The sequence below is a fragment of the Elgaria multicarinata genome, chromosome 5 (genome assembly GCF_023053635.1).
Source record: "Elgaria multicarinata webbii isolate HBS135686 ecotype San Diego chromosome 5, rElgMul1.1.pri, whole genome shotgun sequence".
NCBI lineage: Eukaryota > Metazoa > Chordata > Lepidosauria > Squamata > Anguidae > Elgaria > Elgaria multicarinata.
Window position 1 is genome coordinate 84126927 of NC_086175.1, and position 16168 is coordinate 84143094.

Consider the following 16168-nt stretch of genomic DNA (forward strand, 5'->3'; position numbering starts at 1 on the left):
AAATGACCCTAGCCACATGCATTTCTGTTAATTTAATAATATAATAGATGGGATTGAAGTTGATACTCTTCATCTCTTTTAAAGTAGCAGTAGCCTGGCATTCAGAAACGTGTTTACATGGTATTTATTTATTTATGATACTGCTATACTGCTTAACAGAATAGAATATGGTTCACATATAAATACTAGAATCACATTTAAGATACATTATTGAAAGCAATTCCTAGTACAAAAAACCATAAGATGGAGCAGGATGATTATAATCAGTTACATTCTAGAGAAACCATATTTGGGGAATATGCAGAAATCCATGTAGATTGATCCTTAAACAATGGAAATTAGCCTGTCTTTTCGAACTCAATTTTGAAACTAGGATTAAAGCATTCCACAGTGTCAATTCTGGAAACAAATTATGTGGTTATAACATTGTTCAGATATGCAAAGGACCCATCCACCACAGTCACTGATTCCACAATGCTCATAGGAAAAAACACTGTCTTAAAAAATAGTAATATTTCCCCATAAATGGGCTATAACATTTTATCAGGGCTGATTTGTGAATGAGCATATACAAACTAGATTATCATCAGAAATCTGCAATTAAGGAAGAATTCAAAAATCTCCTTTTTAGTGTATCATCTGTAAACCACAGTGTGAAGTTTGACCTAGAGATAGCTTTGCTTGAAAGCAGCGTTCCTGTCCTAGGCAACTATGTAGTAAAGGACCTCAGAACAGAAGCCCAGTTATCAGCACAAACATCTTTCTCTTAGTCTAGCATCCACATTTATGTCAAGCATCGAAGGTGGAACTGTTCCCTCACCTGACAAACTTTTCACTCAGGAATTTGAACTATTATATACCTTGTCAAGCCCTGGCCCTGAGCACATCCATCTGACAACTCTGTAGACAAGCTGAGTGGATCGTGAGTCAGTAAGGGTGCAATCCTATGCATATTTAGACAGAGAAAAATCCTACAACTCCCAGCATTCCCCAGCCAGGCTGGTATATAACATGCTTAAATTTCACCAGTTAAAATAAATGGGACTTTAAAGGGCTTTACATTGTCATGGCTTTTTAAATTTCCTGATATGTGTTTAAGCATGTGCCTTTTTCTTTTTGTTCTAGGCACAGTCAAAGCAATACTCAGCCTCCCCAGACCCCAGTTCCACCATTAGGATATGTGTCTGGAACTCTAATATCAGATTTGGAAACAGATATTCCGGAGTATGAGGATGAGGACGATATTGAAGAAGCTATAGAAATCACAAGGCCACTGAGAGGACTGGAGCATACTCCAGGCTCCAGCATGGACAATCTAGACAGCTCTGTGACAGGTAGGCAAGCTAAACTTACAATAAACCTCATATGTTAATGTGCAAAATATGTCATAAATAACATGTTAAAGGGCATTTTATTCTGCTCTATTTCTGTTGCATTTAAAATGTGTTAATATGAAGCACAACAGTTAGAGAAGGATTTGAAAATGCTTATGCTTTGCTGTAAATGATAAGAAAATTCATGAATTTTAAAAAGCTTTAAAGACATGAAAGAAAACTCAATTATATTCTAGCTTTCATGGAAAGTTCACTCTACTGGGAAAGCAAGTCTATTACACGTGAGGTGGGGGTAGAAGAAAAGAACGTTGACTTTAAAAAATGATATATTTTGTATCTCAGGACCAACATGAAAACCTGACATTATCTATAAAAGGCTTCTTGATTTTTATTTTCATTTGTTTGCCTGTTTAAACGTGATGAACACAAGGAAGTAAAAAGACTGCTTTCCTGAATAACCTCAGAACATTTAGTTGCTGAATCAAAGGAGAGAAATGTGGTGACACGTTTATTTTCCGCTCACTTCATATTGCTGGATTTAATCATTGTTCCCTTTCAGCCAAAAACCATTTAATTAATCAGACATCTTTTGGTTTTGTGTTCCTTATTCCTCGTATGCCTAGAGAAGGTACAAATAGGATAATCAAAGTTAAACCTGAAAAACTAAGCTTGCCCAGCATGAATTGGTAATAAACCATTTCATTTTGTGAAAATGTGATGTTTTTACATGTTTGTCATGACCTCATTCTAGGCTTCTTGTTTCAATTGATGTTGCACCTGTATTTAACGTACTGTATCTAGGTTGACTGAGGTCCATTGAAGCCCAAGCATGCATGGTCTATATAGCTCATTAAAAATATTATACATCTCTTCAATCGTTGATCTTTATGCGACAGTACTAATTTCTGAATATATTTTCAAGATATTTCTGCTCACTGAAGACATATTAATGAAGTTTCATTTCATGTTTGCCTTCTTTCTGTCTGCCTTGCAAGTTGTAATCTGTATTTTATGACCCTATCTAAACACTACAGCTATGAAAACATATTGCAGTTTCTATTGTCAGAGGTGGGAATATGACAGTAATGAAGCATCAGTACCTCTGTTTCCCTCTTTTCTCTCTCTCTCTCTCTCTCTCTCCTGGAATTAAAGGAAGTGGTGCTTTATCCCACTTTCCAGTTTTCCTTCCCTGTGCCCTGGGGCCAGACTGCTTGCCAAGCTAATTAAGATTTAAGAACTGTAGCTTGACTGCTGTGATTTGAAATCCAGATCCCAGTGAAGGCTTGTACTTATAGGTTTAAATCTCTGAATTCCGAAGATTGGCTTATTAGCGCAAAAAAAAAAAAAAAGCCACTTTGCTGGAATTTGCTGGAATCTCTAGCATAATCTCCTCAGACTGTAATTCTGAATGTCTCTATCAAAGCTTTCCACTAGCAATCCAAAGAAGGTCTTAGAGTGCTAATGTATCTTTTTAAAAACGAAAAACAAAAACCTTATTATATATTGTCCCTTTGTATTTAATACATCAGTGTTGATACAGGTTTTTATTTTCTTAATGCACATCTTGCAAAATTACATTTCTACAAGTCAGTTTCATTCTGGACTTCCTAAAAATGTACAAGTATATTGCTTATTTTTTTTTATTTATTTATTTATTACATTTCTATACCGCCCAATAGCCGGAGCTCTCTGGGCGGTTCACAAAAATGAAAATGAATCCTGTGCTCAGGCAAACCATAAACTACCATACTTTAAAAAATGCTACCACTTGGTTATGAGCTGTGCTTGGGGCAAAAAACCCCAGCAACAACATTGTACAATCCTTATTGAGCTTTAGTCTTTATATATGAATTGGCTTAGAAATCCTCTTACATGTCCCCTTTTTTCTTCTTTAATAGCTGTAGGAAAGTATAGTGTCCTGTTTTTTTATTAGTGATATGTAGATCAAGTGCAAGTAAGAAAACATGTATCTGAAGCATCTTTTCAAAGGATAATGGTATTGAAGTTCAAGCTGGGGAAGAAGAGTTACCCACTAGCATTACTAGCTATGTGTGAAATTTACAGATCTGTATGTCATATACAGTTGTGTGGGGAAAAAAGTACACCCTCTTGGAATTGTATGATTTTACATATCAGGACATAATAACAATCATCTGTTCCTTAGCTGGTCTAAAAATTAGGTAAATATAACCTCAGATGAACAACAACACATGACATATTACACTGTGTCATGATTTATTTAACAGAAATAAAGCCAAAATGGAGAAGCCATGTGTGAAAAAGTAAGTTCACCTTATGATTCAATAGCTTGTAGAACCACCTTTAGCAGCAATACCTTGAAGTAATCATTTTCTGTATGACTTTATCAGTCTCTCACATCGTTGTGGAGGAATTTTGGCCCACTCTTCTTTACAACGTTGCTTCAGTTCATTGAAGTTTGAGGGCATTTGTTTATGCACAGCTCTCTTAAGGTCCCCCCACAGCATTTCAACTGGGTTGAGGTCTGGACTTTGACTGGGCCATTGCAACACCTTGATTCTTTTCTTTTTCAGCCATTCTGTTGTAGATTTGCTGGTGTGCTTGGGATCATTGTCCTGTTGCATGACCCAATTTCAGCCAAGCTTTAGCTGTCGGACAGATGGCCTCACATTTGACTCTAGAATACTTTGGTATGCAGAGGAGTTCATGGTCGACTCAATGACTGTAAGGTTCCCAGGTCCTGTGTCTGCAAAACAAGCCCAAATCATCATCCCTCCACCACCGTGCTTGACAGTTGGTATGGGGTGTTTGTGCTGATATGCTGTGTTTGGTTTTCACCAAACGTGGTGCTGTGCATTGTGGCCAAACATCTCCACTTTGGTCTCGTCTGTCCAAAGGACATTGTTCCAGAAGTCTTATGGTTTGTTCAGATGCAACTTTGCAAACCTAAGCTGTGCTGCCATGTTCTTTTTAGAGAGAAGAGGCTTCCTCCTGGCAACCCTTCCAAACAAACCATACTTGTTCAGTCTTTTTCTAATTGTACTGTCATGAACTTTAACATTTAACATGCTCACTGAGGCCTGTAGAGTCTGAGATGTAACTCTTGGGTTTTTTGCAATTTCTCTGAGCATTGCACGGTCTGACCTTGGGGTAATTTTGCTGGGACGTCCTCCCCTGGGAAGATTGGCAACAGTCTTGAATGTTTTCCACTTTTGAATCATCTTTCTCACTGTAGAATGATGGACTTTAAATTGTTTGGAAATGGCCTTCTAACCCTTCCCAGATTGATGGGCAGCAGCAATTGCTTCTCTAAGATCATTACTGATGTCTTTCCTCCTTTGCATTGTGTTAACACACACCTGAATGCTCCAGAACAGCAAATTATAGAGGTGGTCATACTTGCTGGTAATCAATTAATCACGGGCATTTGATTAGCAGCACCTGTCTGCTACTTAGCATCTTCATTCCTATGGAAGCAGTAAGGGTGTACTTACTTTTTCACACACGGCTTCTCCATTTTGGCTTTATTTCTGTTAAATAAATCATGACACAGTGAAATATGTCATGTGTTGTTGATCATCTGAGTTTGTATTTACCTAATTTTTAGACCTGCTAAGGAACAGATGATTGTTATTATGTCCTGATATGTAAAATCATACAATTCCAAGAGGGTGTACTTTCTTTTTCACACGACTGTATGTTATCCACCTCCACCCACAACCCCCACACAAAACCCTCATTTTCCTTAATTTCTGCTGATTTCAATAACTAAATTTAATACTTTCATTTTAATTGCAATATGATTATTCATTCTTTGCCTCTGATCATTCAAATGCATCATATTTCAGCATTTATTTAGTTGACAAAGAATGCGGCAGGCAAGATTCACTTGCAGTGTGAGGTGGATTTTTGCTACATATTCTTAGAAGTTATAAATTGAATCCAGAGAAGAAATTGGAGGTGGTCATTAGGATTCTGATGACACACGTTCTCAAATAACAACATTCCCATCTCTTAGAGCTGTTTTTTGTGGTGAAGGGATAGGACCCCCTTTACTATGAAACAAATCTGTTTGCAGGGACCTGGTGGGCAGAAAAAACTCAGTCTGACCCACACTACCTGTCTGCTTTCCTCCGCAAAATTCTCAACCAGACACATGAGCTCAGGGCTGGTGCTGCACACTGTCTGCTGCTGCAAGGAATATTCCCTAGTGGCATGCAGTAAATTCAATGGTCAACACCTAGCTTGGATTACAGGAAATTTGGCTCAAGTTACAGGAAGTCAGATTCCGGCTGGACATCAGGAAAAACTTCCTGACTGTTAGAGCAGCACGACAATGGAACCAGTTACTTAGGGAGGTTGTGGGCTCTCCCACACTAGAGGCATTCAAGAGGCAGCTGGACAACCATCTGTCAAGTATGCTGTAGGGTGGCAGGTGGTTGGACTCAATGGCCTTTTAGGCCCCTTCCAACTCTACTATTCTATGATTCTACGGATGGTATTTCAGTTTGTGGGTCATTATGCCCCCTACTATTTATTTCTTTATTGCATTTTTATATGCAATAGCCGAAGCTCCTTGGGCAGTTCATTGTCTTTTCAATGGCAGAAGTTTCTAAGAAATGATAGCCATCATCCACCACATCTCAAGAACAGTCTGCAGCCAGTCTGCAGCAGTATACAGCCAGTTCCTTCATCTTAAATGCAATTGCTCTCGAGAACAGGACTACAACATAGAAGCGCAAGAGCTTCAACAACGCTTCCTACGCTGGGGCTATCCAGAGAGAATTATACAGAATGCAAAGGAAAGAGCCAATCACAACATTGTGTCAATCTCCGAACAACCAAAAACAGAACATACGACAACAGAATCAACTGTGTGTTAGCTTTCAACTTGATCACCAAACAACTAAAACCACACATACGCTTGAACTGGTGTCTGGTGGCAGATCTTCTGGGTTTGACAAAGAAACCCTTGATGACATGTAAGAGGATGCAAAACCTCAAGGATCGTTTAATCCATTCAGATCATGCAAAAAAACTATAATGGCAACATGTCACAGAGAACCATTTTCAATTTGTCAAGATCAAAAGGCTTCCACCCATGTGGGAGGTGCATGTATTGCAAACTAACTACAAAGACACTCTCTTTTATGAACTCATACAGTGGCAGATCAGTAAACATTAAAGAATTCCTCAACTGCAATTCTGCCGGGATAGTGTACGCCATCATGTGTCCCTGCAACAAGCTGTATGTAGGAAAAACGTCCAGATCCCTGAAAAAAAGAATAGGAGAACATCTATACAACCTTAGACATGGTAAAATAGGAGCACCACTTGTGAAACATTTTGCAGAAAACCAGCACTCAACATACTCAATACGCTTCTGGGCAATTGAAAGGGTAAGAGGCAATGACGAGATACTTAGCAAAAGGGAAATATTCTGGATCCTTTCCTTGAAATCAGTTTCACCTACAGTATAAAACAATTCTGTGGAGTGGGGAAGCAACAAACAATAAGGTTGAGAACCATCGACCAGACTGTGCTAAGTGATTGCAGTGGTATTAGCAAGGGAGGGTCCTGTATACAAGTAAGTGCCAGGCAGTGGGAGTAAAAGGTCAGGAGGACTGAACGGTTATGAACAGTGTCCGAGTCTTATCACTGGAGGGCTCAACACTAACAGGATTCTCTGCTACTAAATAAAGACTGGAGCCGAGGATGTTAGAAATGGAGAGGCAAAAACATTTACAACTAAAAATTATGACTAGAGCCTCGCCATCATAAGGGGTAAGTCCTATCAGGATTACTGAAGAAAGAAAGCACAGAAAGACTAGTGCCAGCTATAAAGGTGTCAGCAATCAGCTGCACCTCATTGCAACCTTGCAGCCTGCAGAGGCAACTCCCTTGTATCGAAGAAAGAAATTAGAGAGAAACCGCCAGTTCAGCTTCGTGACAGAGTACTTTGCTTACTAAAACAGGTCAGTCTAGGACACGATAACTAGATACATAAATTGTTCACAATGACTTAATGTCTAGAAATTTAAAAAGAGCACGGTTCCATCTATAGAGTAGAGCACAATGCCAGAAATGACTCCTTTTTCAGGTGTATGTTATACAAAAGGGATTCTAAACAAGTCCAATCAAAAAAGAAAGCTGTTTTAAGGTGGGGGTGTGGTTTATTGTAAGGGGATGACTAGAATAAGCATTATGGCAATGGAAAGCTGGGAGAGGTATGATAGTTGTAACTAGCCTTTCTAATGAGAAAGGATTTTTTTAAAAAAAAATCTCTTTTAAAATGGAGTGGTCTTGAAGAAAATTCAGTTTGTTTAGTAAGATGTAGCAAAAGTTAAAAAGCAGGATTTGTCTTGGTATAAGTTTCTTTAGTGCATTTGGATGTTTTCCTGCAGGACCTTATGTTAACAATCTATAATGATGAATATCATAATGCCCTAACAACTCTCATACAATGGTATTGTCTCTGATGTATTTAGCTATGTTTATTCATTAATGAAACAACAGTACACGTGTATATTTTCTGTTAGCTATAGCCCCTGAAGAAGGATTTCTAATATCTGAAACATTGGGCCACCTGGGGGGAAAAATTAAAATTTCCACCGGCACCAGAGACAGTCTCTCCCTCCTTTTGCGAAGCTTCTTACCATCAGGAGATACTCTGTCCTGGCCTTTTTCCAGTTTGGGGTCTTAATCCGTCCCATTTTTCTAACAGATAGCTAAACGGACAGAGTAGTAGATGATGCTTGAAGATGTAATGTCACAAGAACTATAAGGAACTGTAAGACAATGAACCAACAACAATTACGACCAAGCCTTAATTCAGTTCAAACAATGCAAGCATCAATGACAATCATAACATCCTTTATAAGGATAAAGAAAGAAAAATGAATATACACTAGCAATCAATTAATCATGTTATCTGGACCGTAATAATTCATACAATGCAGAACACTAAATTTCCCAACTCCAAACATATTATAATTCAGTTTGTTATGTATTAATCTATATAGGTAATCATCTCTTTCAAAAAATAATAATTCAAAGATGCAAGCAATAAAAAAAAATTCCAAATACAACTATCAGTGCAGAATGCCAGCGATAAACAGAGATAGACAAGAATAAAACTACTAGTAATCCTATTCTTAAATATAAATTCTTAAAAGTTTGCCTCAATAAAAACTAGGGCTATGCACAGCCCCCCTCCCCAGATTCCCTCAGAGGCCAAATCAGAGCTTCCAAATCAGCTGTGGGTGGCTCAGAACCGCCCTGGCCCACTTCCGATTCACTTTTAAATCTAAAGCAGTTTGTTGCAGTTCCCTAGGCGCAAGGCCGACTGAGACTCCATAGGATTCCCCTCCCCTCCCTTCCTGTTCACCCCTGTTCCCCCCTCCCCCGAACCCAGAAAGCTGTTGCCCCTCGCCCATGGGACTTACTCGAAGCCTCTGCTCACACCAGAAAGTTGCCCATCCTCCAGGAGAGCTGCTCTGACCTGCCGTAGATCTACTGTTATAAACGACAACATTTAGAAATAGCTTTTTCCAGCCACCATAGTTTACAACAGTAGACCTACAGCAGGTCAGAGCGTGTATCCTGGAGGATGGGTGACTCGCTAGAATGAGCAGAGGCTAAGGGAAGTCCAGTGGGCAGGCAAGTAGAGGCAGTGGCTGGCTGAATTGGATTGAAACACTTCGACTGCTTCGGGCTGAGGCAATCCAATACGTTCCCAAACCAGATTCAGGTTGAGGTGGGTTTTGACTTGGATTCAGAATTTGGGACTGAGGTGAAGTGCACCCCTAATAAAAACATCTTGTTCTGGGTAGATGATGGTTGCCAAAACACTGCATTTCAGGCTGTTGTTGGCCACACTAGGGATGGTAGATCTCTCAGGTTTGCTTTGTTCCGCATTCAAAAATGTTAACAGTGCAATCTTATACCTGTCTACTCAGAAGTAAATCTGAGTCAGCATGCAAATGATGCCCAGGGGATCCCAAGAGCAGGCAGGGATGATCTCCATTTTTCTGGGATAATCCTTAGGTGTAGAAAGGGCCCAAGACGTTAAAGAGGAAAGCAATCAAAGTCCTAGGCGTTGATGGACAAATCTGTCTCTGTTTTTCCCACTTTCCATTTAAAAAAATAAATAATAATTAAAAAATCTCATGTTTCTTATCCCAAATATGCAGAACTTTGCAAATTTTGGTAAATTCTTATCAAAAATGGAAATAAAACTAAATTTTACCCACCCCCTAGGCACAGCTACTAGTTGAAAAGGAATAATGCTAGATTAAGAAATGCACTCAAATGATGTATCTTCTCTTTTAGGGGAATGTAAGAACACATCTATAACTAATCCCTTAGACCAAATTGCTATGTTGTACTAACACCATTGTTTCCTTTTTATCTAGATTATGCTTCATATTGGCTAGAAAGCCTTTTCTTCTGAGATATGTGCTTAATAGAATTGCAAATATAATAAAACCATTGACATATAGAGCAGGTTCACATGTCACTTTATTAAGCCATGATGGTTTATAAGCTAGTTACCCCTCACATGGTTGGACAAATAAGCTACTGTGCGCAGCTTATTTTCCCTGCTCTTACGCCTCCTCCCTTTACAGTCCTCCTGTACCACCAGAATGGCATCCCAGCTTCCATTGCATTGGAAATCCTGGCATCCCCTGCACTGCTGTTAAATCAGCTGCCCACTTCCCAGCCAGGTTTCAAAGCCTGCCCACAGCAGACTGTAGCACAGCCATCCGTAGAACGTATTTTTTTCTCTCAGCTTCCATGAACTCTGAATAGGGAGTTCATGCCATGCTGCTTTTCCCCCTGTCTACCTGCACCAAAAGGTTTCATGCAGAGCTTCCCCTAGTAGGAAGGCATCCAATGCACAATGAGAACCCTGCGTGATTAGAAAGATGTGTGTGAGAAAGCAGTTTCTCACCCAAAAGGGGATGGCAGTTCTAAAGCTTTGGAGGTTTGCAGGAGGGGGACAAAACTTCATATACGGCATCCCCTAATGGGGATCCACTTGATATGTAGTGAAAACCGTGTCCAGCTGCCACCGCCTGACCAAAAACGTGTTTGACACTTGGGGAGTTTGCAGAGCACACCGCCGCAGGACAGATTAAGGCAGAGGTGGGTGGCGAGCACCATGTGTTGCTAGGCAGATATCAGAAACAGAGATAAGCCAGCTGGAGCAGGACAGAGGTTTTGACTTCTCTTGCCATGTGACCATGTAAATGATCTTTAAACCACCGTTTAAGCCATTGTGGAGCACCAGATATCACAATATGCCACAATGGTTTTAATAAACCTCCTGCAGATCTTGGCTTATCAGAGTGGCTTCTTTAACCAAAATAACAACCACTCACAGATGACATGATAAACCATAATGGCTTATTCAGAAAAATAAACCATCATAGTTTATCATGACGTGTGAACCTAGTCATAGAAATTGATTAGATAGTTTGGTTTACTTCAAAAATTAAAGTGCTGTTCTGAATGTAAAGATTGTAGTGCCCTATTTGTAATATTTGTAATACTTTTCACTCAATATAGCACACTGTAGGGTCTTTTTGCCTATTTGGAAGCTTAGGTTTTAAGCATTAAGAGCCTAGCTATCATCTTCGTAAAGACAAGGTAAGACTCAAAGCCAATTCACACACTGCCTTTCTTTGATATAGGCTCTGTCCCACAGTTATTATTTTCTATACTTGTAGCTCATTCTTCTTCAAAAGCGTTCAGAAAAGCATCCTCTCATCCAAAATGTAAAATAACTAGTTCCTGTTTCTTTACCTTGAGACCTTTTATCAGATCCATTGGATATCAGTTGCTTTATATGCAAGGCTACTTGCTTTACTTATCTATATATTGCTGTTGGGTGAATAAGTGACATGTTAAATGGTTGTTACATAATTAGAACCCTTAATTTCAAGGTAACTAAAAATAGAGAATCCAGTCTAAGTTCTCAAAAGTTTAATAAAATCAGCTTTCTTTTTTGTAGCTAATAAAGGCATATTTGGAAACAAGTTTAAACTATAATGTAGCATAGATTCTGTGTAAGACATACTACTGTGAAGTCATCATTGGATGAAATAAAATGAAATCCCTGCTGTCATTACTAATGAAGCAAATAAGGTTGTAGAGTATAGTTTCATATATGAGAGCTAATAGATTGTGGGAAATCATGTTAAAAGAGGAATGCTGGGTAATTAGACCTTGATTTAAACCGTATATCATACATCAATAATATAGCAATTAAACATTTAAATATGAAGTGGAATCTTCTTTTTCTTTTCAGAACATCTTTGGTAAACAAAATACATGCCGTTTCCATATATGACTCTTTTTATAGATGCAAAAATCATCTAAACATTAATGAAAAATGAATTCATGTCACTTAGCCAAATTTATTTCTGTTTGAAATTTCAATCTTGTCCTGCAATCTTCTCTTTCCCCCACCCCTTCTATATAGCAGAAAGGCACAAAAAATCTAAAATTTATTCAAGCTGTTAGCATGCACATAGAACATTAAGTAGTTGTTCAAATGTTGCTGAGCAGTAAAATACTATGATAAACTGGCATCTTGCTGTTCCTCCATTACATCTTCAACACTAAAATTAATTTATGATCAGTCATCAATTCATTTACATGTCATTTTCTGCTAAATCTATCCTTGCTGATGAATGTGTATCCCTACATCCATTAAGCTAGAGTAAAATCTGTGCTTTATTGTATGACCCTGCTAATTGTTACATTACCATTTTTATGTGATACAAAATCTAGCAAGTTCCTTTTCAGAGCATCTATGTAAGCTATGAGCACCTTCTCGCCACTAAATGAAATATGCCAAACTGCCTGAAAAATGAGCGCTTAAAAAATAAAAACAACAGATTTTCCTTGCTTGTATTGTACATGTATGTGTGTGTACACAGGCATGTGCACACTGCTATATTATTACTTTCAATTGCAATTCCAGTATAGTTTTTAGAGAATATTATGGTGCACGGTTTATTGGGCATGGACATAGTGATGCTGTATCTGGTGGGAAAAGGAAAAAGTGCTAATCCTTGCCATTACTACTGCTGTTGTTGAATGTCATTGCAAATGCCAGTGCAATGATTTATAAAAGAGGCCTCTCATGCAGCTAGATCGTTGCGATGTTTCACAGAACCCAAATTAACAGGTGTTTGTCCTTCTTTCAACCCTTGTACCATCGCTGAACTACCTGCTACAATTTTCCATTTTTACGATACAACTTTGACCACCTTTGGCTAACCTATTTTAAAACATAGGATTGCCTAATATAAAACAAATCACAAATATAAACAATGAAAAGCTGGCCACTGCCAACATAGAAATGGTTTAGAAGTGCTGGCACAATGGAATCTTTCTGTGTGGACAAGGCCTTATGGCTCTTTCTGCTGATTTATTTATTTATTTATTTATTCCATTTATATACCGCCCCACAGCCAAAGCTCTCTGATGACAATAAGAAGCATTTCAACCCTGAATACATTACTCGTACATTTGTCTTGTCTCCCTTTAATACTACATTGGGTATCTAATTGTATAAAGGAATCAGTGTAAATATTCAGGCTGACGTTTTGGCACATCATCACCTCATAAATGTGTCTATGACATGAAGTAGCAAAATGCAGACAAAAATTCAAGTGACATCTATTTTGTTGAGATGACTAAAACACAAAGGAAAAATAATAATAACATAAGTGAAAGTAAAATTATTGCCTTTCTTTTTCTATGGAAATCAGCAAATGGATTTTACTTTGAGACAAACTGAAATTTAAAGTTTAATTATGAATAGTAGTATTTTTTATAATTTGCTTTCATATATGTACCACAGAACTGTATAAAGCAGGGGTTCCCAAGGGGGATCCTTGGGCACCCAAAATATTTATTTCTTATTTTTATTATTTTATTATTTTATTTTAATTTTTAATATACATCCATGGATTTGTATAAAATGCATACAACTTTCTAGCAATTATACATTGGCTGCAGTAAAACAAATAAGTATTTATTTGAAGCTGATGTCTATATGCCAAATGTTGAAAGTGTGATAAGGCCTTCAATCCATTGCATTATAGGAGGTGAGTGTTTGTTTGTCCAGTGTAGTAATATTATTACATTAGTAATATTAGTGTTGTACTATTAGCCAAAAAGGCGCATGTAATCCATTTATTCTGACCATTTATTAATTTCCATGAAGCAGGTAAATAATTTAAAAGTGTATGCAGTAGATCAGTGAATATTAAAGACTGTTCCAGTACAAATTTTAAAATAAGTTTCCTGCAAAAAGAAGCAACCACTGAACATTGCCGAAACACATGTTTAAAAGACGCTCTGCTGCCAGTGATTAGCTTAATTAGACAATCCCTTATTAAAGAGATGTTGTGGTGTTCAAAAGCCATGACATAGCCTAAGATCCATAGACATGAAAAGTAGATGGTGTTGATCCACTGATTAGGCATTTTGTGGTAGCGCTCACAACACTATCTCAAATTCCCAAATGAGTACATGGATTCAAGAAATTTGGGGACCCCTGATATAAAGCATAATTCAAATTAGACTAAGTCAAACCTATGTTCCATGGAGTGTAGAAAATAGTCATATATTAAGAGGCTCTTGGAGTAAGGCTGGCCAAAAACAAGACCTTTATTCACTTCCTCGGAGATTGCCTTGCATGGAAGTCAATATACAAGCAAAGGACAGAATTTGAATAGCCTTCACTGATGATAAAATCTATTATGATAAGATGTTCAGTGCAATGCTATACCCATCTACCTGGGAGTAAGTTCCATTAAACTCAATGGGACTTACTTCTGAGTAGACATGTATAGGATTGCATTGTTAATCCCCCCCCCCATCTCGATCAGGGATAGGCAACACACAAGCCCCAACCTAGATTCTAGCAGGTTAATGGTAGTGTGTGTGATTGTGTTTAAATAGTTAAATAAATTATTAAAAACACAAATACACAAATAAATAATTAAAAATAAGGACTGTTACAAATTTATTTATTTATTTATTACATTTCTATACCGCCCAATAGAGCTGGTTTAGGTTCAGTAACCACATGTGGTAAAGACCTAGGGATACTGCGCTATTTCAGAATAGACATGTGAAAAGACCCCACCTGCATTCTGATATAATATGGTCCCAAGCTGACTGTAAGGGGGTGTTGAAAATAATCCCTGCATGAAAATCATGGATCTCTCTCTCTCTCTCTTATTTTTAGTGGAAAGGCAGAATATAAACAAAACAACAAATCTATAAAAATAAAAATGTAAATGTCCGTTCAAAACAGACGTTATATCTCCAAAAGTTCTTCACCGATTGTTTTGAAATTTTGACACAACATTGCATTCGAATATGCGAGCGTTGTTATGTAACTTTGTTCTATATGGGGTCAAAGGTTTGTCTTAAAATCGAAGATATAGGCCTCCTCAAAACCAGTCCTGCTGATCATTGTGACATTGCCAACCAGTAGGCCAATCCGCTGCCTCTGACTCCTCTCCTATTTGCATGTTTTCTCACAATTGGCTGAGTGAATATAGATGTCACACCTGTGACAGTTACACGTTCTGAAGAAAGGTAACTGCCAGGAGCTTCCGCTAACCCTCTCACCATAAAAACATCCTTTTTAAAAAACCAAACAATCTGCTTTACTTCATCCAAATAATGCCTCGCAGAAGATCACACTTAGGTCGTCGTACTCGCGGAGCGGAAGCACTGCGATGAGAAATTGCAAATCAGACTGAGGAAGAACGGGCATCAGCAAACGAGAAAAAAAGAAAAAGAATGCTTCAAATACGTGCCAAGGAACCAGCCAAGCAACGTTCAGCCAGACTTGAGGATGCACGGTTGCGAGCACGGCAATCGCGTTCTACAGCTTCAGATCTGCTTTGTTCTCAACAGAATGAATGCGACAGGCTGAGAGTGGCTGAAAGACATCAACGAGAAACAGCACATCAGCGTCAAACACGACTCTGTGGTAAACAATCACACGATTACAATCGCCTTGCATTCCGGTACAACCCAGCTGATGATTATAGTTTGAGGCGGCATGTTCTCATCGGCACTGTGACTGAAATGTGTCCTTATTGCAAGGCTCTTAAATTTAATGGAGAAACAAAAGGAATGTGTTGCGCTGCTGGAAAAATTAAACTGCCTCAACTTGGAGGACCACCAGAGCCATTACAAACTTTGCTTGCCGGATATACCGCAGAATCAAAGCATTTCCTATCTAACATCAGGAAATACAACTCATGCTTCCAAATGACGTCGTTCGGCACAGAAATCATCACAGCTCCATTTCTGCCAACTTTCAAAGTCAAAGGACAAATTTATCATAAAGCTGGCTCCTTCCTTCCGTTTCAAGATAGTCAACATAAATTCCTACAAATGTATTTCATTGGTGATGGCAATGATGAATTGAATGCACGCTGCGGAATTTATACCGGCATAAAAAGGTCCGTCGTTTCAAAACTGCAACAGCTACTTCACGAAAAAAACAATTTAGTACATCTGTTCAAAACAGCAATTGACATGATGCCATCTGATACACACAAGATTGTTATTCATGCTGACAAAACGCCTGCTGGAGAACATGTGCGAAGATTCAATGCTCCAACTATAGACGAAGTGGCAATTGTTATAGTCGGAGATCAATCTTGACAGGACCTTTCAAAGGTGAAGATGTCCTCATTCCTCGCATTCCTATGATTCCAACAGATATGCCATTTCAATTTAAGAGATTGCAATTCCCAATTCAATTGGCGTTTGCAATCACCATCAACAAAGCTCAGGGCCAATCTTTAGAA

At 38.4% G+C, this 16168-nt stretch overlaps 1 protein-coding gene across 5 annotated transcripts in view; it reads left to right on the top strand.

Annotated features, from left to right (window-relative positions):
• ROBO2 (roundabout guidance receptor 2) overlaps positions 1-16168 on the top strand; it is a 523934-nt gene that overhangs the window by 470094 nt on the left and 37672 nt on the right. For all 5 annotated transcript variants that reach the window (XM_063126764.1, XM_063126765.1, XM_063126760.1 and 2 more), the window contains one exon: positions 1126-1334. In XM_063126764.1, the coding sequence (XP_062982834.1) occupies positions 1126-1334 (209 nt within the window). The remainder of the gene's footprint in view (positions 1-1125; positions 1335-16168) is intronic.